We start from the raw sequence: 20,920 nt of genomic DNA, 5'->3' as shown, positions 1-20,920 counted from the left end.
GAGTACTTGGCGTATTTGAAGTCATCTTGCACTTGTCGCTCGGCCTTGGTCGCTTGATGAACTAGCTCAAGAAGGTTGGAGTATGGTTGGAATGCGATCCGCTTGATTGGGTGGTTGAGGCCGTTCAAGAAGAGTGTCATTGTTTGCTCGTCATCTTCCTTGACATTGGCTCGTATCATGGAAATCTCCATTTCTTGGTAGTATTCTTCCACCGTCTTTGTGCCTTGCTTGAGGAGTTGCAACTTCTTGAAAAGATCTCGAGTGTAGTGAGTAGGCACAAAGCGGGCTCTCATGACTTCCTTCATTTCTTCCCAAGTTGTGATTGGTGGTTCACCTCTTGTATGTCGTCGCTCGATCACTTGTTCCCACCAAATGAGGACGTAATCTTGGAACTCGAGGGAGGCTATGGCGATCTTCTTTTCTTCATCATAGTTGTGGAGGCAAAAAATCTTGTCCACCGTCAATGCCCAAGAGAGGTATTCTTCGGGATCATTGCTTCCGGAGAACTTTGGCATGGTGAACTTGAGCTTGCCGTAGCGGAGTTCTTCACTTGATAGTTGTTTTGATATCGCTCTTGCCTTGGAAAGTCCTCAAATGCTCGTTCTTCGTGATGTCGCTCTTGGCGTGGAGGAGGGTCTTGAAGCACTTGTTCCACTTGGTGTCACTCTTGTCTTGGAGGAGGGCAAGGAATGTGTGCTTGATTGCGCCTTTCTTGTTGCTCTTCGTGTCGGGCTGCTTCTTCTTGTATCTCGTGACGAAGAGCTTCCTCTTGTTCTCGCACTTGGCGGTTGCCGACTTCAATGGCTCTAGTGGCCTCGCGTAGAGCTTGTTGTGCTTCAAGTGCTTGAGCTTCACGTTCGAGGGCTTGTGCTTCACGGCGCTCTTGTGCTTGTCGAAGTGCATCACCGTCTTGAGGGACTTGAAGTGGTACTTGTGGAGGTATTTGCTCTTGATCCATTGCTCCTTGAGGGACTTGGTGTGGCATCCGTTCACGTGGTCGAACTCGGTCTTGTAAGCCATTGCCATGGAATGGATTTTCTTGAGCGTGGTGATCTTGAGGATGATCACGTCGAGGAAGGCGAGCTCGTGGCGGACTTGCATCATAAGAGGAGTAGTCCGAAGATTGCCGACTTGTAAGGTGACTTGAGTGGCACCATATTGAAGAAGCAGATGAGGAAGACGGCCGTCGCACGATCATGTTGCGGAGATCTTCCATTTGTGTGTTGAATTTGTCGTCGATGTTTTGACGAAGGTCGGAGGCGAGTTGCTCCAAGCTTTCACCCAATGCAACGTTTTCTTGATGAAGCGCTCGTTGCGCGATGAAGAAGTGGTTCTTGGAGACGAAGCCGGAATCATCACCTTGCTCCTAGAAAAGTGGGTTCGACGATGAGTTTGGCCTATCCATCATAACCAAGTGTGGTGAGTAGGAAAAATGAGAGAACAATACCAAAGTTACCTTCTCCGATGATTGAGGATGTAACAAGTGTCACTCAATGTAATGCCACAATAGGAGAATTGGAACCGGGTTTGTTTCTCACACCTACAAGTAAGAGGCTTATGGAGTAGCTCGGTTAGGATGGTGGCAAAAATTTCAAGCAAATGTTAGTCAAGATATTGATAAGGTTGAGAAGGTTCACAAAAATGCAATTAAAGCAAATAGATCAAACCCAAAGTTATCACTAGGTACACACGCACGGAAGATAGATGGGATCCGCACAACCAAGGAGTGAGCTCAAAATGTGCAACCACGGAAAATGCTCTTGTTGTGCGAATGCTCGAGAGACACTAGCTCGATTGCTCAAATGGGCAAGATACGCTTGTGCACCTACCTATGAGAGAACTGTGCCATCTTCAATCCCAACTATGGTATATATGCGATGACCAAGATGATATAACTATGCAAACGGCTCAACTCTATTGCTTACAAGCTCTTTGTTGCTCCTCTTTTGCTTAAAAGCTTTTCTTTTCTTTTTTTCTATTCTTGATGCTCGAGCCGAGTATGATATGAGACAAGTATGTATGATATGCACGGGAGAGACTTATGGCACAAGGATGATAACACAATCACTACGGTGCACAATAGCGTGGCCCGGCGATTCTCAACTTGCTAGTCTCAATGGGTAAGCAACACAAAGTGGCTCGGGATATCAATGCAAAAAAGCAAGGTAATAAGTAAGTGTCGTCGAGGTTATCGTCCTTTCTCACGGTTAGCGGTGAAGATGTCTCCGAGTTGATGATGGTGATGACGATGTCACACGCTCCTAAGTAGCCGAAACACCTTAGGAAACGAAAATGGCAACACGAAATCGGTCAACTGTGAAAGGTGGGTGTTTTTGTGATGATTTTTTTGGATGGGGCTAATGGTGGTGGTAGTGGGATGAGTGGATGGGGGATGTCAAGAACTTCTAAACGAGCTAAAGAACACGAAAAACGGACTTGGGAGGTGGAAGTTATGGCCAAAATGGTGTTGGTAGTGGGCTGATTTGGGGGGTGCGGGTGCCCGGGGGGTGGTAGGTGCGGGTGCCCGGGGGTGGCTGGGCGAAATGGCCCGGGGGTGCGGGTGCCCGGGGGTTCGAGGTGCGGGCACCCTGTGGTGACCGATTTGGGCGGAAATCTTTGGGGAAAGGCCAAATTCGGTGGATTTTGTGGTAGGAAGGGTGGTGATTGTTGGGGAGGGGCTAGATCCACTTGCCAAACATCAAATCCATGGACCCAAAACAACCAAATCTCACAAGATCCAACAAATTGCAAGAAAAAAATTTGAGGCTATTTTTGTGGGGATTTTTGAATTTGGATGAAAAACAACAAAATCAAGCTAGCAAATGGGGGGATGGGACTCCAAGATGTGAATAAACCTTGCTCTGATACCAAGATGTTGTAGGGTCAAACCCTAGGTGAGACCTTTGCACACTTGGAGGAGGGGAAAAGGAGGGAAAACTCAAGAACATCAAGAACAAAACTCTCAAACAAACCCAAATATCACATCCACTAGAGTAGCATACATGAGATCCACAAGATTACAAGATCAATCCAAGGATAATAGCACTAGGTAAGTTCTTCCCACTAGGTGAGGTCTTGATGTTGATCTTCTCCAAGAGGAGGCCTTGACAATCCAAAGATTCTTCCCTAGGTGGGGGCTTGATCTCCAAAGAGGAGGGGATACAAGGAGCAAAGCTCACAATGTGTAATCTAATACTTTGCTAACCTTCCAAAAAAGCTAGGGGATGGATATATAAAGCCTAGGGACGAAACTTGGGGAAAAGGGATACAAAGGACCAAAAAGTCTCTAAAACGCGTGGCCACGGAGGAGGAGTCCGGGCACCCGGGGTGGAACGGCCGGTCACCCGGACCGGTCAGGGGCTCCAGAGGGAGGCGGACCGGGCACCCGGGGAGCCAAGGTCCAGGCACCCGGGGTGGCCACCAGCGGCTGGGCGGAGCAGGCCGGGCACCCGGGGTTGAGGGCCCGGGCACCCGGTGGTGGTGTTGGCGCGGCCCAGGTTCGCCCGGGCACCCGGGGTGGGCTGGCTGAGGCCCAGAGGAGGGGACCGGGCACCCGCGGCCGGCTAGCGCATCTCCCAGGCCGAGGCCGGGCACCCGGGGCCAAGGAGGCCGGGCACCCGGGGCCAAGGAGGCCGGGCACCCGGGGTGTCCAGGGGCTGTGGCCCTTGCTTCTTCTCCTTCTTCTCTTCTTTCCCTTGCTTCGTGGTCGCTTGAATCTCCGTCCTCTCCTTCTCACTATCATCTTCTTGGTACCTAAGCATGAACAATGTTTCCGTTTGAGGTAGAATTCAATCCTCACAAGAATCCAAAAGAGAGTTGAATAGGAAAGAGTTCACCTCGTTCTCGATGGCGCGTGCACGTGCTCTTGTCATTGGTCCACTTTGTGCTTGCGATGGTGATGGAGTGTTGCTGCGAGTAGTCGAGGGATGCTCCGCATCACCTAGCAGGTGGGAGATGCTTCAACTGTCGTGATTTCATGATCACACGGTCGATGAAGGTCTACGCATCCTTGATGCAGGAGAAGGCCACATCTTTTAAGCCCAGCATGAGCGGAGCGTCCATTTCTACCAAGGCATAGGGGAGGTGCTCTCAGCCGATCGCCGATTCAGCATTATAGAGCGCATCCTCCTTGACCCACTCGGACTAGTCCCGCGCGATCACTGCGACATGGTAGATGGGGGTGAGTGCGGCGATGACGAGGAAGGGGGAAGATAGGTGAGGAGTGGCACCGATGAAGGGGGTGGATGGGTACCTATGAATGGGTACACTCCAGTGAGAAACAATGCCGGTTTTGGCGCACACGTGTGCGGAACGGGTAAGAATCGCTCATATGGACGACACCACCATTGACCAGGCTGCACGCAGAAGGAAGAGGTTGTGCTGAAACATCCCTCCCATGCGAGCGGTTGCTTTTGCAGGCCACTCGATATCAAAGCCCCCCAGCTTCAAATATGGAGGCTCGCGGGCTCGATTTGGAATGACCTCCATAAATTACGCAGACCGAGGGGCGTATAGCAATTCTGGTAGGCCGCCCATTTTGGCATGGTGATGTGATCACCATGCGGATGGTTATCATGGCGATCATGCCGATATGATGCATCTGCTAGAGTTGCCCTTAGCAGCTTCCTTCATACCTTTCAGTGCGTTTGTGTTTTGGTAGCACAAATCTTCATCAGCTATGACCAATACAACTTCCTTAAACACTATATTGTATCTAACATTAGAGCATCTATAGCCGGACATGACAAATCCAGCCCCTCAAATGCCTACAGACGCGCCTGGGCACGTCTGCAGGCACTGACCAGTCAGTCCTCAAATTTCATAGTTCATATCCACACATCTTTTATCCGATCCCCTATATTCATACTAAACCATGCAACGTTGATAAAAAAACTATGTAGATCATGAGCGGACATAGAAATGGACATACAAATGCACAATCCGTTCATTAAAAGATCACAACTGGATCTTCGATATATAGCTAAAGTTCACATAATGCACATATTACGACAGATCTTCCCCATTTCCTCGCGAGCCCTTTCCCCTTCTGGTCGACAATGCTGTGTAGGTGTCGGCGACTGTTGGAGGATCGCCGGAGTTGTCGGACGGGGCACCGTGGTCATCACCATCGGATGACTTAGAGTCAGAGAGGATGATCAGCCCTTTGAGACGCCTGACAACCTAGTCGTACTGTCGCTTGAGCTTCGCCAATTGAGCGGCCTGACAACCTGGTCCTGCTATCGCTTGAGCTTCGCCAGCCGAGCCGCCTCCTACGCCTTCTCCCTGGCCTCGTGCTCGATTGCTAGATGGCAAGCCGGAGAGGCTTTGCGTTCTTCCAGCGGAGCCGCCGAGCGTCATCTCCGCCGTGGTAAGCGACCGGCGGTAGACCCACGCGAGGAGCCATTCGTCTTCATCGGGCTCCGCCTATAACGCACGACGGTAGCGGACAGAGCTCTCCGTCGCGTCCCTCTCCCTTGCCCGCTCCCTCTCACGGTGGGCGGCATGCGCCTCCAACTCCGGCATGCGCGTCCGGGTGGGCCGGGCAGACACAAGCACCCACCACTGCCCACGCGGGGGAGCAAAAGCTGGCGAAGGCAGGAGACGGCATGGGGGAGGCGCGGACTGCGCAACCCTCATGGAGCTGCGCACGGGCCTGGAGGCGAGAGTGTCGGCGTCCTCGCTGCTCCGGCGGGGGAGAGGCAAGGCTGCCGATCCAAAACTGCCCCCCCCCCATGTCCACCTTGGACCTCTCAAGGGCAATGCGGAGGGCCAGGTCCTCGTCGATGTGGAGGACAGAGTCAGAGCGGCTGCCGACGCAGGTCGTCCAAGTCGTCAGACTGTATCGAATCGGAGACATCGAAGGAGAGAAGAAACGGAGCGAGAATGGAGTGAGGTAGGGTTTCCGGATTGAGAATATTTGTGTGGTTGGGGTGGGCCGGACTGACATGACGGACGTGTCCGGTCAGCCCCATATCTACCCTTTATTTAGGCTGGATATGAGGGGTGTCGCACTGCCCGGACGTCTAAGGCCCGTTTGAGGCGTCCGGCTGGGTCATATTTTCATGACCAGACAGCCCATCCGAGCGTTTGAGGTCGGTTTGGGGCGCCGGCACGCTCTTAGCTTACCAGATCTTGACTGTACTGTACGTAATACCTCTTCTTATATTGCGACAACTTTTTTGTGCATTTGCAGTTGCAAAAGCTCAAGAGGACGAATGGCAGAGGAGAAGTAAGCTGCATGTTTCTCCTAACTTATGTTTTCTGACTTCTCATTTCAAGGTAAAAAGAAAAGACATGTACTTGTTCTTATCCAAAGGTATTCTCTTTCTAACAAGGAGCAGTAGCACAGGGAACAAGGTTGACAACATACGTGGTCAGCCACGTAGGCTATCGTACCAATATCTAAAAGATATTACGAATGATTTCGGCAAGGAAGTTGGCCGTGGTGCATACGGAACAGTTTACAAGGTATGACTATATACATAATCTTTGTCTTTAATCTAGAAACAATATATTATTAAGTGTGGACCGTGGGACAAATTTATAATCGGTACAAACCTACAATAGATATGTTTGAAATGTGTGATATTGACTTTACTTGAACTTTTAGATCTTTTCTGAAATGATATTGGTATTCATTAAAACAAGCACAATATCTTCCTCACAATCTCCATAGTTACTTTTACTTTGTAATTTAAAACAAAAGTTAGCAATATTAGTCTAAATTGCATGTAACAGTAAAGTGATGTCAGTGTTAGAAGGTACTCCCTCCGTCCGAAAATACTTGTCATCAAAATGAATAAAAAGAGATGTATCTAGAACTAAAATATATTAGATACATTCTCTTTTATCCATTTTGATGGCAAGTATTTCCGGACGGAGGGAGTACTTAAGAGTTGCTGAACAGGGTACTTGTGAAAATGGTGAGGAGATTGCTGTGAAGGTACTTAGGAACATGACAGGACTTGATAATAAGGAGTTTGAAAAGGAGTTTGAGAACCTTCGGAGGCTCAAGCATCAAAATGTTGTTGAACTATTGGGTTTCTGCAACGAATCAGAGAAAGTTGTTGCAGAATATAATGGGAAGCTGGTTACCGCTCAAGAGATGCATACAGCGCTCTGCTTCGAGTTTGTATGTAATGGTAGCCTTGCCGACTATATTTCTGGTAATTAAATTGGTGCACATGGCATTCGACTTATTGAGCATGTTATAAAGTCTGCTCCTTCTTGAGTGGATTACAATTCTGACTGTATTGTTTTCTTCAATGCTTTTTTTTTTTTACAGATGATCCATGCTTGGGACTTAATTGGCAGATACTATACAAAATAATTAAAGGGATCTGTCAGGGTTTAAAATATCTTCGGCATGGATTGGAGGTTCCAGTATGGCATTTGGACTTAAAACCTGCTAACATATTGCTAGATAAAGATATGATTCCAAAGCTCGCAGATTTTGGCTTGTCAAAACTCTTAGGTGACGAGAACACAAGAAAGAGCATCAGTCCCGTCGGCACATGGTAAGAGCTAGCTACCTCATTTTTTTCAACAAATGATGGAATTATTGACTGAAAATGAAGCATTAAGAGAGTATAAACATAATAAGCACATACCCTGTCTCTACATAGTTAGTATGCACACAACGAACACCAACACACAAACACACACACACAAAACATGCTAACAAATAGCCAAGTCATACAATACAAGATCAAAACTTTGCCTAAGAAAGGAAAAAGAAACTGTACAGATAACTACCGAACATGCCAGTTTTTAGCTTCCTGTCCCAAACGTCTTTATTGCCGTTGGATGAAAAGCCCTAGATTTAAAGCCCTGGACGTTTGTCACGTCAACTTTTCCAGTCGCTCGTGCTGGTGAGCGGTCGAACGAACGTTTTCACCTCGCTGTTCCATTTTCTATCCCCTCACTCTCCATCTCGCTCACTCTCTCCTCTTCCACCCAAAATCGATTCCAGGCGAGGAGCTGGAGGCGGCCAGATCCCGACGAGTAGTGGGAGGCCACAGGATCCTAGCGAGTAGCAGGAGGCTGCCGGATCCCGGCGACGAGCAGGAGGTCACCGGATCCAGAGGATCAGGGCGGCGCATCCTGCAGCAGCCGCCGCACGGCCCAGAGGCGGAGCTCGGCAGAGGAGGTCAAGCGGCGGAGCCTATGTCGTCGCGGCCCTCCATAGGAGGTCGGGGCGCGGAATGGGTAGATGCAGCAATGAGCCGGTCCTCGAGGAGGCGGGGCGACCCAGGGGAGGAGGTGCGGCGAGGAGGTCGTCGACAGGCCGTTGCTCGAGGAAGCGGGCGTGAAGGGGAAGGAGGTGCAGCGAGGAGGACGCCGATGGGGCGCTGCTCGAGGAGGCAGGGCGCGGAAGTGGAGGAGCTATGGCAGAGTCGTCGCGGCGCCGTGTGTAGCCGATGCGCGGCTGGGGCGTACAAGTGCAGCAACAATAGCGGCGGAATAGCCCAACGCCACTTCCATTCGGTTAACTGAGGGTGTGAGCCTCGACTCCGGCGATTCCCGATGTGCATTGTGTGCCACAGGCGGAAAGCGTCTTACCTCGTATGAGGGGATGCCCTTCGTGTTTATAGGCACGGGCGCACCTTCCTGGTGATAGCGCATACATCGTTGGGATTACAATCTTAGAGAGGAAGGGATAAGAAAGAGATCGAGAGTTCAGTTACAGGAGATAAAAATACAACGTGAATAGCTAGGAGTCCTACCGAACCTACATATCCCATGCGTTACGTTTAACACCCTCCCTTAATCATAACTTCATCAAGTTGAGATTATGCTTGAAGTCTTCAAAACTCCTTGTGGGTAAAGCTTTGGTGAAGCCATCTGCAACTTGATCTCTGGAATGCACAAAACGAATGTCAAGCTGTTTGTTTGCAACTCTCTCTGACAAAGTGAAAGTCAATCTCTATGTGCTTGGTTCTGGCATGAAACACAGGATTAGCAGATAGATAAGTAGCACCAAGATTATCACGCCACAGACATGGAGCCTGAATATTTTTCATACCAAGTTCTTTAAGGATGGATTGCACCCATATGATTTCTGCTGTTGCATTTGCCAATGCTTTGTATTCTGCCTCTGTACTGGATCTGGACACAGTTGCCTGTTTCCTTGCACTCCATGATATCAGGTTAGGACCAAAAAATACTGCAAAACCACCAGTAGAGCGCCTGTCATCCAGACTGCCTGCCCAATCAGAGTCAGAGAAGGCACTGACCAAAGTAGATGGTGACTTGCTAAAATTAAGACCAATGCTCAAAGTATTTTTGACATATCTAACTATAGGTTTGGCAGCAGTCCAATGAACAGTAGTGGGTGCATGAAGAAACTGACAGACTTTGTTGACAGCAAAAGAGATATCAGGTCTTGTCAAAGTTAAATACCGTAATGCACCTACCAAGCTCCTGTATTTAGTGTTGTCCTCTTTGCTGAGAGGTGTACCTTCTGTAAGAGACAATTTTTCAGAACTTGACAAAGGAGTGGACGAGGGTTTACAACCTTGCAAGCCAGCCTTTTTTATCAGATCAGTAGCATACTTTTCCTGGGAAAGATGAAGTCCATCATCATGTTTCCTTACTTCAATCCCTAGGAAATAGTGAAGGCTTCCTAGATCCTTATGAGCAAAATCTGAACTCAAATCCTTCAACAATCCAGCTATTGCCTCATCAGATGAACTTGTAACAATAATATCATCAACATAAATGAGGACAAATATGGATGTGTTCAATTTATTGTAAATGAACAATGAAGTGTCAGATTTTGAAGGGACAAAACCAAGTGTTTGCATTTTGTGACAGAGACGTGAATACCATGCTCTTGGTGCTTGCTTTAACCCATAGAGTGCTTTGTCAAGTTTGCATACAAATGAGGGTGCTTTTTCATTTTCAAACCCAGGAGGTTGCTTCATGTATACCTCCTCTTCCAGAACGCCATGCAGAAACGCATTCTCTATATCAAGCTGCCTGAGACTCCAACCTCTAGAAACAGCAATGGACAAAACAAGATGTATGGTTGCAGCTTCAAACAACAGGACTAAAAGTATCTTCATAGTCTATCCCATACCGTTGCTTGAAACCCTTGGCAACAAGTCTTGCTTTGTACCAGTCAATGGTTCCATCAGATTTCCTCTTTATCCTGAAAACCCATTTGCAATCAATGAGGTTTTTACCTTGCTGTGGAAGAACTAGATGCCATGTGTTGTTTTTCTCAAGTGCCAAATATTCTTCCTTCATTGCCTTTTTCCACTTGTCATCACCAAGTGCTTCCTCAAGCGTGCTTGGCTCACCTGGTTCACCTGTAGAACAGACTAGACCATATTTTGTTATATGTTTATAATCAACATGTTTTATCACACCTTGTTGTAGCCTGTTTTTCATTGTGAAGGTGCAGCAGGATCGGTGGCCAGAGAAGATCCTGGGCTGGGAACAGGAGTTCCAGGCGCTACAGCTCCTGAGGCAGATTCGCCTTGTGTTTGTCCCGGATCCTCTATGGCTTCAGCCCGCGGTCCAGGTTCTGTCGTCGCCGCAGAAGATCCCAGGCGCCCGGCCAGCTCATCACGGGCGCATGATTGCGCGGGCCCGCGCAGATCAGCGTCGGATTCAGTGTCTGTCGACCGCGTCTCCACGCGCCGCTTGTAGCAGCGCGATTCGTCGGGGAAGCGCGCAGCGCTTCGGCCATTCGGGGGCTGCCAGTTGTCAGACGCTGATTGGCACGGAGCGGACGCTGGGTTGCCTCCAACTGGGAACGAGCGCGCGTCGCGCGCGGAGTCGTCACTGGGCGCACGAGCGGGCGGGCCCGCTGCTGGATCTGCCGCGTCAGCCCGTGCGGATCCCGGCGCAGATTGCCTGCGCTGCTGCTCCTGCCGCGATCCCGAGGCGGATCCAGCGCACTCCGAGGCGGATTTGCTCCCCTGACTGTGACACATGAAATATGGCACTTGGGGAGTAATTTGTGCATCATTTTCTTCTCTGTTTTCAATTACGTTTTCTCCTGCAACATCACAAAGCTCATGCGCATGGTTAAGAGGGTTAGTCATCATTTGATCATCACAGTTATTTGCTCCCCCATGATCAAGGCCGGATAGATGAGATGGCAAAAGGAGTATTTCTTGACGAAGTCTAGCACCGGCATTAGGATGAAGATCAGCAAACGGAAATTTGGTTTCATCAAAAATCACGTCACGAGAGATATAGACGGCCAGTGGAGATGTCAAGGCACTTTACTCCTTTATGAAGAGGACTATAGCCAAGAAAAGCACATTGCTTTGAGCGGAACATGAGTTTGCGATTATTGTAAGGGCGAAGATTAGGCCAACATGCGCATCCGAACACACGAAGCGACTTGTAGTCAGGTTTGACGTGAAGTAGCCTCTCTATTGGAGTTTCATTATTGATAACACGACTAGGAAGCATGTTGATGATGTGGACAGCCGTGAGAAAAGCCTCGTCCCAAAACTTGAGGGGCATGGAGGCGCCAGCTAAAAGAGCTAGTCCTACCTCAACTATGTGTCGGTGTTTTTGTTCTGCGGAGCCATTTTGTTGGTGAGCGTGAGGACATGACACATGATGAGAAATACCAAGGTTTTGGAAGAAAGAGTTCAATTTTTCATACTCTTCCCCCCAGTCTGATTGAACAGCAATGATCTTGTTGTCAAACTTGCGCTCAACAAGAGCCTGAAAGTTTTGAAAAACTTGAAAGACGTCGGATCTTTTCTTAAGAAGATAGATCCAAGAGTATTTGCTGTAGTCATCGATGAAACTTACGTAATAAGTGTGTCTACCAACGGAGCTAGGGGCGGGACCCCAAACATCGGAAAAGATTAATTGCAATGGTTTTGTAGACACAGTAGTTGATATAGGATAGGGTAATTGATGACTCTTTGCACGTTGACATGAATCACAAATTGTTTCAACGTTGCGCTCACCAACAAACGGGAGCTTATATTTCCTAAGTAATCTTTCAACTAAAGAAAATGATGCATGGCCTAATCGATCATGCCATCGTGTTGACGAAAGCTTGGCAACACCATAGGCTTGTTTATTGAATCTTCGATGCTCCGGAATCAACAGGTAGAGCCCTCGAACGCATCTACCTCGATAAAGTACTTTCTTCGTTGCCTGATCCTTGATCAAAAATAAAAAGGGATGAAACTCGAGGAAGACATGATTGTCAATGGCAATTCTATGAACGGAGAGAAGATTCATACTAGCAGTAGGTACATGCAAAAAAATTCTAAGATGAAGTTTACGATGGGGAGTTTTAATAACTGTATGACCAACATGACGAATCCTCATACCTGCACCACTAGCTGTGTGGATTTGGTCCTTGCCGCGGTATTTCTCCCGTGTGGTCACCTTCTCGAGCTCGCTGGTGATGTGTTCGGTGGCCCCACTATCGACATACCAATTAGTGTCGACGCCGTAGGAGCCATCCGCGGCAGCAGCCACCTTGTCCTCGTCCTGGGAGGAGTCATCATCGTCATCGTAACGGTACCAGCAGTCCCGAGTGTTGTGCCCGAGCTTGCCGCAGATCTGGCATCGCGGCGCATCCGGGTGTGCTCTGTTGGAGCCATGGCCGCCACCGCCGCCGCGTCCCTTCGGGTTGGTGGAGGGGGAACGTCCAGCGCGGGTGTTGTTGGAGGAGTTGCCGCCGCCACCAGATCGGGACTTGCCGCGTGAAGCTCCGCCGCGGCGGCCACCGCGGCCACGAGAGGCAGCATTAGCGGATGACTTGAAGCCACCCGCCCCCTGGTAGAGCGCCATGCGCTGGTCAAAATTGCTGAGCATGGTGAACAGCTCATCCAGGGTGACGGGAAAGGTGCGAGCATCGAGGGCCGACACCAGAGGCTGGTACTCCATGTCCAGCGCGTGAAGGATGTAGGAGACGATCTCGTCGTCTTGCAGCGGCTTGCCGGCCGCGGCGAGTTCATCGGCGAAGCCGCGCATGTGGGCGAAGAAAGTGGCGACCGGCTGGGTTCCCTTCTGCGCATGAAGCAGAGCCGTATGGATGTTGTTGATGCGGCTAAGCGACTGCAAGGAGAACATGGCCGCTAGCGTTGTCCAGAGCACGTGCGTCGTGGTGATCACGGTCACCTGCACCAACACCTCTTTGGAGAGATTGTTGAGCAGATAACCGAGAACTTGTTGATCCTCCCAGACCCATATTGGGTGGAGAGGGTTGGGCTCGGTGGAGTCCTTGCCGTCCTTGTCCTTTCCAGGAAGGAAACGGGCCGGCTCCGGCGTGCTGCCATCGGCATAGCCGAAGACGCCAGCTCCCCTTAGCTGCGGCGTGATCTGGACTCGCCACAGTACGTAGTTCGTACGGGTGAGCTTCTCCGTAACCTGGTTGTTGAGGCCGATCTGGGAGGAGCCGGAGGAAGACATGCTAGGCACTAATGGAGATTGGGAAGCTTAGATGTATTGGAAGAGGGATGCTCTGATTACCATGTGCGACAGGCGGAAAGCGTCTTACCTCGTATGAGGGGACGCCCTTCGTGTTTATAGGCAGGGGCGCACCTCCCTGGTGATAGCGCATACATCGTTGGGATTACAATCTTGGAGAGGAAGGGATAAGAAAGAGATCGAGAGTTTGGTTACAGGAGATATGAATACAACGTGAATATCTAGGAGTCCTACCGAACCTACATATCCCATGCGTTACGTTTAACACATTGGGTGGAGAGCAGCGTATTCGCCGACTCCAGCGGGGAGCGGAGGTGCGTACCCGGCGACGAGTTCCCAGGGACAGCCGCCATGCGTCCATCCTCATAAGGGAGCGCGCACGGGAAGGTGCTCATCGAGCTCGACCTACACCGCGGGGCGATGGGGACCCGACAAGTCGATGCTCCGCCGCTCCCTTTTGCATTTTTGTGTGTGCGCATGTACTTCCATTTTTATCGACGTCTCATGAGTTTTGCTATATGCTGAGAACTATGAGCTATTTTTAACACAATTTTCCATGTTTGTGTATGAAATAGTCTCTAAATTTGAGAGGCTACACCAAAATCCGACTAGTACACAACTTTGTCGTGATTTTTTGGTTACTAAATTTCCCATGTGAGTAGTACACAAATTTAGGTTTTTGGTCCTATAATACATAGCAATTTCTAATCAGGATGTTTAGCAAAACATGCCAATTTCTTAGATTATTACAAATTCTCACACCATGTCAACTTTTATAAATTGTTAGTTCATTCACATGACAATATTTTTGATAGTTCTCGTCCTAACATCATGGCCCATATAAGATTATTGTTGTTATAATGGTCATATGGCAAATGTAGGCTTTTTCTTTAGTAACTATGTCTTGCATATATGGCAATGAGGTGACCATTGCATTTTACGGTGTTTTTGCCATGGAAAGTAAAATATACTTTTTGCCATGGCAACTTAAGATGTGTTGTTTGTCATGGCTAATTAAGATGGTTTCCCATGGCTAATTATCATGTTTTGCCATGGCAACTTGGAGTTCTATTTCACACGCCAATTAACATTTTGTGATGGCAACTTAGCATGCGTTTTCATGGCAAGTGTAGCTGTTTTCCCACACGTCGACCATTACTATCTTTTTCGTGACGACATTTTAGTAACTATAATATATGGCTCAAATTATGTTTTTGACATACTAAACTAAAACTTATGTTGCCATGTCAACTCAGATTCTATTGTCGTGCCAAATTACGTTATTTCTTGGCATGACAATAACCATAATATGTTCCCATGAAAACACAACATATGTTGCCATGCAGGCTTAACTTTTGTTGCCATGCCAAATTTAACTATCTACTTTGCCATGTCACCATTTACTTTTTACCAATGGCGAAATTTACCTTCATTGCCATGACAATTTAATTATTTAAGCAAAATTTACTCTAAATTTACCATATCAAAATTTTAATTTATTTTTGCCATGTTAAAATTTTACCTTCATTGCCATGAAAACTTTACATTTAAACACATGAACTTGAACATACATGGCAATTTTTACTCTACTTTGCCATGTCAAATTTTTACTTTATTTTTCCCATGGCAAAATTTTACCTTCCATTGCCATGGCAACTTTACTTTTAAATGCATGGCAATTTTACTTTAACATACATGGCAAATTTTATTCTAATTGATCAAGGAAATTTACAATTTTTTGACCATGGCAAATTTACTTTATAGACCATGGAAAATTTCCTTTTTAATTGTCATGCCAAAGAAAATAACCCGACAAACTTTTTACTTTCATTTTGTTAATGGGAATTTTTGACAATTTTAGAATTTATAATTTATGGCAAGCTTAAATTATGTTTTTGCCATTTGGAAACTCAAAGTTATGTTGCCATGGCAACTCAAATTTTATTGTCGTGTGAAATTACATTATTTGTTGACGTGGCAAAAATCATTATATGTTGCCATGTAGGCTCAACTTCCGTTGCCATGGCACTTTTTAACTATCTACATTGCCATGTCAACTTTTACTCTATTTTTCCATGGGGAAATTTTACCTTCATTACCATGCCAATTTTACCTTTAGATACTTCAAATTAACTATTACATACATGGCAAATTTTACTCTATTTTGCCATGCCAAAATTTTACCTTCATTGTCATGGTAACTTTACTTTTAAATACACGACCAATTTACTACATTTCAAAATTTTACTCTACTTTTCCATGTCAAAATTTTACTCTACTTTTCCATGACAAAATTTTACTTTATTTTGCCATGGCAAACATACTTTTATAACATGGCAAATTTACTTTCTAATTGCCATGCCAAAAGCAAAATAACTCCGCTGACGAAAGTATTAGCCACCTCCATGGCAACTTTTATTTTCGTTTTTGTTAATTGGAATTCTTTGCTTCCATGGGGGCCATGGTAATTTTGACATTGCAAATTGCCACCGTCACGCGCCCACCTTGCACCGCCAAAGAAGAGGACTCTTGGAGCAGTAGAACCCCACTGCTACGAGCATGCCACGTCCATCATAGCACGTACGGTCGTTCCACCGCAAGAATGCGCCCACACTTGGATGACCGATCGAACACACCCGCCGCTGCAGGAACGATCCGTCGACAGGGAGCTGGCGAGCACCGTGCGCACATGGTTGAACGCCCCATCCACCACCTAGACCCTCTACTGAGATCCGCTGCTGCGCTTGCCCGGACCGCCGCCGGTTCCGCCGGGATCCGCCTCCCCAGATGGGACGCCGCGAGGAGTTGCCCCGCCGCCACCGTCGGCCACACAAGCTTTGCTCGGTGGTGTCCTCCAGCGGTGACGTGAGGCAGAAGGAGGACGCACGCCCGCGCGCTAGGGCAAGAAGGAGATGCCCCCGAGTCGCCATGGGCGAGAGCGACGCAGGGGTTACGGAGCAATGAAATTGATAATGGATAATGATGGTTGTAGCCACGAAAAGTGTAGGAGATGATATTTATAGAGAAGATCCAAAATTTTGGGACACCGTTATGTGCCGATCGTTCGGTATGGGGGCATCCCCGAACGAATTGTTCGGTAGCACGTGAGGATCGATCCAAACGATTTTGTTCGTTCTGAAAACATCCCAGCCCAAACCCATGTCGCTAATTTTTTTAGGATACAAAACCCTTTCGCTAAAGAAAATCCCATAAAGCCTAGGAAAAGAAAAATAATTGGGGGGAAAAGAGATATAAAGCAATGCATGCACAGGACGGCAAAAAGTTGGGCCTGCCATGGCAAAAAGCTCATAAAATACCCCTAATTTAAAAAAACATAAAGCTTTGAAATATGTAACACAAATAAATAAGTCTGGTACATCTCTATGTTGAGGGATGGCAAATCATTAATGTTGCACAAATAGCAAATTTGTATGTCGTCAACATTTGCCATGACAAAATATCATGCCAGAGGTTGTTTTCGACTACTCGACAAAATGAAAAATTTGCCATGAATGTATTCATATATTAAGTAAAATGCCATGACCCATAAACTAGAGTTGCCATACAGAATTAAGTTGACATGAATGTATTCATACATGGATATGTACTCCATGCAAGTAAGTTGCCATGCTCTATGCAAATTGGCATGGCATGGAAAATTTGCCATGAAAACAAAGAGTAAAATTATGCCATGGCAAAGAAAGTAAATTTTGCCATGTGAATAAAAACATTTTTTGCCATGAAACTCCATGCAATTAAGTTCCCATGCTCCATGAAAATTGACATGGCAAGAAAAGTGGATTAAAAATTTGTATGCTATTTTTACTATATAAATGAAGAGACCAAAAATGTGGATTAAAATTTGCCATTATGTGGAGAACAAACAAAATGCACATCTATTGTTTAGTAGTAATTGCCATGTTTTGTAAGTAAATGTAGCAAAGTATATAGAAGTAAAAAAATCCCATGAACTGTTGAAAAGCCAAAATTTGCCGTGGATGTAAAGTATTTTTGTCATGGCACAATAAAGTAAGACTTGCCATGCTTAGTAGAAGTAAATTTTCCATTTGTGCCAAAATAAATTTGCCATGTATGTTAAATAAAAAATGCCATGGCAATAAAAGGTAAATTTGCAATTTAAAAATTACCGTGGCCCCCATGGAAGCAAGAATTCCCATTAACAAAAATTAAAATAAAAGTTACCATGGAGGTGGCTAATACATTCGTCAGCGGAGTTATTTTGTTTTTGGAATGGCAATAAAAAAGGAAATTTGCCATGTACTTCAAAGTAAAATTGCCACGTTCTTAAAAGTACATTTGCCATGTTAAAAAAATTTGCCATGGCAATAAAAGGTAAATTTGTCATGGCAAAAAAGGTTAATTTTGCCACGGTAGAAACAAAGTAATAATTGCCATGAAAAAAATAAAGTAAAATTGCCACCGCAATACAAATAAATTTACCATGCTAGAAAGTAAAATGGAGCGTGTTCTTAAAATAGGTAATGGTGGAAAAGTCAAATTTTGCCATGGATGTAAAGTATTTTTGTCATGGCATAAAAAAGTAAAACTCGCCATGCTCCATCGAAGTAATTTTCCAGGAATGATAAATTAAAATTTTCATGTATGTTAAATAAAAAAATGCCATGGCAATAACAGGTAAATTTGCAATGCCAAAATTACCATGGCCCCCCATGGAAGCAAGAATTCCAATTAACAAAAATGAAAATGAAACTTGCCATGGAGGTGGCTAATACTTCCGTCAGCGGAGTTATTTTATTTTTGGCATGACAATTATAAATGATATTTGCCATGTATGTTAAAGTAAATTTGCCAATGTTTACAATTAAATTTGCCATGGCAATGAAGGTAAGTTTTTGCCATGCCAAAATAAAGTAACATTTTGACATGTAAAAGTAGAGTAAAATTTTGACATGGCAAAGTAGAGTAAAATTTTCCATGTATTTTAAAGTAAATTGGACATATATTTAAAAGTAAAGCTATCATGACAATGAAGGTAAAATTTTGCCATTGCTAAATAAAGTAAAATTTTGACATGGCAAAATAGTGTAAAATTTGCCATGTATGTAATAGTTAATTTGAAGTATCTAAAGGTAAATTGCCATGGCAATGAAGGTAAAATTTTCCCATGAAAAAATAAAGTAAAAGTTGACATGGTAAAGTAGATAGTTAAAAAGTGGCATGGCAACAAAAGTTGAGTCTACATGGCAACATATGATGTTTTTGCCATGTCAATAATAATGTAATTTCATACGACAATAAAATTTGAGTTACCATGGCAACATAATTTTGAGCTTCCAAATGGCAAAAACATAATTTGAGTTTGCCATAAATTATAAATTCTAAACTTGTCAAAAATTCCCATTAACAAAATGAAAGTAAAAAGTTGGCCAGGTTATTTTTTTGGCATGGCAATTAAAAAGGAAACTTTCCATGGTCTATAAAGTAAATTTGCCACGACCAAAAAAGTTGTAAAAGTAAAGTTGCCATGTATATTAAAGTAAAATTGCCATGCATTTAAAAGTAAAGTTGCCATGGCAATGGAAGGTAAAATTTTGCCATGGCAAAAATATAGTAAAATTTTGACATGGCAAAGTAGAGTAAGTATTGCAATGTATGTTCAAGTAAATTTGCCATGTATTTAAAAGTAAAGTTGCCATGAAGGTAAAATATTAACATGGTAAAATAAATTAAAATTTTGATATGGAAAATATATAGTAAAATTTGCCATGTATGTAAATAGTAAAATTGTTGTGGCAATGAAGGTAAAATTTTGCCATGGCAGAAAAAGTAAAAGGTGACATGGCAAAGTAGATAGTTAAATTTGGCATGGCAACAGAAGTTAAGCCGCAACATATGTTGTGTGTTCATGGCAACATATTATGATTATTGCCATGGCAACATAATTTTTAGTTTCGTATGTCAAAAATATTATTTGAGTTTGCCATATATTATAGTTACTAAAATTTTGTCGCGAAAAAGATATTAATGGCCGTGTGAAAAAAACTCCAAATTGCCATGGCAAAACATCTTAATTAGCCATGGGAAAACATCTACAATTGCCATGGCAACGCATGTTAAGTTGCCATCGCAAAGTGTTAATTGGCGTGTGAAACAAACTCCAAATTGCCAGGGCAAAACATCTTAATTAGCCATGGGAAAACATCTTAATTAGCCATGGCAAACAACACATCTTAAGTTGCCATGGTAAAAAGTATATTTTAGTTTCCATGGCAAAAACACCGTAAAATGCAATGATCACCTCCTTGCCATATATGTGACACATAGTTACTAAAGAAAAAGCCTACATTTGCCATATGACCATCATAAAAACAATAATCTAAGATGGGCCATGATGTTAGGACAAAAATTATCAAAAATAGTGTCATGTGAATGAACTAACAATTTATAAATGTTGCCATGGTGCGAGAATTTGTAATAATATAAGAAATTGGCGTGTTTTGCTAAACATCGTGATTAGAAATTGCCATGTATTATAGGACCAAGAACCTAAATTTTTGTACTACTCACATGGCAAATTTAGTAACTAAATAATCGCGACAAAGTTGTGTAGTACTCAGAGTTTAGTGTAGCCTGTCAAATTTAGAAATTGTGCTCATAGTACTCAGCATCTAGTAAAATTTTGCCATGGCAGAAAAAGTAAAAGGTGACATGGCAAAGTAGATAGTTAAATTTGGCATGGCAACAGAAGTTAAGCCGCAACATATGTTGTGTGTTCATGGCAACATATTATGATTATTGCCATGGCAACATAATTTTTAGTTTCGTGTGTCAAAAATATTATTTGAGTTTGCCATATATTATAGTTACTAAAATTTTGTCGCGAAAAAGATATTAATGGCCGTGTGAAAAAAACTCCAAATTGCCATGGCAAAACATCTTAATTAGCCATGGGAAAACATCTACAATTGCCATGGCAACGCATGTTAAGTTGCCATCGCAAAGTGTTAATTGGCGTGTGAAACAAACTCCAAATTGCCAGGGCAAAACATCTTAATTAGCCATGGGAAAACATCTTAATTAGCCATGGCAAACAACACATCTTAAGTTGCCATGGTAAAAAGTATATTTTACTTTCCATGGCAAAAACACCGTAAAATGCAATGATCACCTCCTTGCCATATATGTGACACATAGTTACTAAAGAAAAAGCCTACATTTGCCATATGACCATCATAAAAACAATAATCTAAGATGGGCCATGATGTTAGGACAAAAATTATCAAAAATTATCAAAACAATAATCTAAGATACGCTGCTCTCCGCCCAGTGCACACCGGGAATCGCTGGAGTCGACGCTCACACCCCCAATTCATTGAGCGGAAGCGGCGCTGGGCTGCTCCGCCGCTGTTGTTGCTGCACTTGTACGCCCCAGCCGCGCATCGGCTGCACACGACGTCCCGACGGCTCCGCCACAACTCTTCCACTTCTGCGCCCCGCCTCCTCGAGAAGTGCCCCATCA

At 45.0% G+C, this 20,920-nt stretch overlaps 1 protein-coding gene across 2 annotated transcripts in view; it reads left to right on the top strand.

Annotated features, from left to right (window-relative positions):
* LOC119347576 (tyrosine-protein kinase JAK2-like) overlaps positions 1-20,920 on the top strand; it is a 134,009-nt gene that overhangs the window by 54,791 nt on the left and 58,298 nt on the right. The window contains exons 2-5 of one of the 2 annotated variants that reach the window (XM_037616208.1): positions 6,194-6,229; positions 6,342-6,468; positions 6,908-7,166; positions 7,286-7,517. In XM_037616208.1, the coding sequence (XP_037472105.1) occupies positions 6,216-6,229; positions 6,342-6,468; positions 6,908-7,166; positions 7,286-7,517 (632 nt within the window). In that variant the 5' untranslated portion in view covers positions 6,194-6,215. Of the gene's footprint in view, positions 1-6,193; positions 6,280-6,341; positions 6,469-6,907; positions 7,167-7,285; positions 7,518-20,920 lie in introns of both variants that reach the window. The other variant, XM_037616207.1, reaches the window with a different exon arrangement.

The sequence above is a fragment of the Triticum dicoccoides genome, chromosome 1B, assembly GCF_002162155.2.
Source record: "Triticum dicoccoides isolate Atlit2015 ecotype Zavitan chromosome 1B, WEW_v2.0, whole genome shotgun sequence".
NCBI classification, from domain to species: domain Eukaryota; kingdom Viridiplantae; phylum Streptophyta; class Magnoliopsida; order Poales; family Poaceae; genus Triticum; species Triticum dicoccoides.
This window is presented reverse-complemented; position numbering and strand designations above follow the sequence as displayed.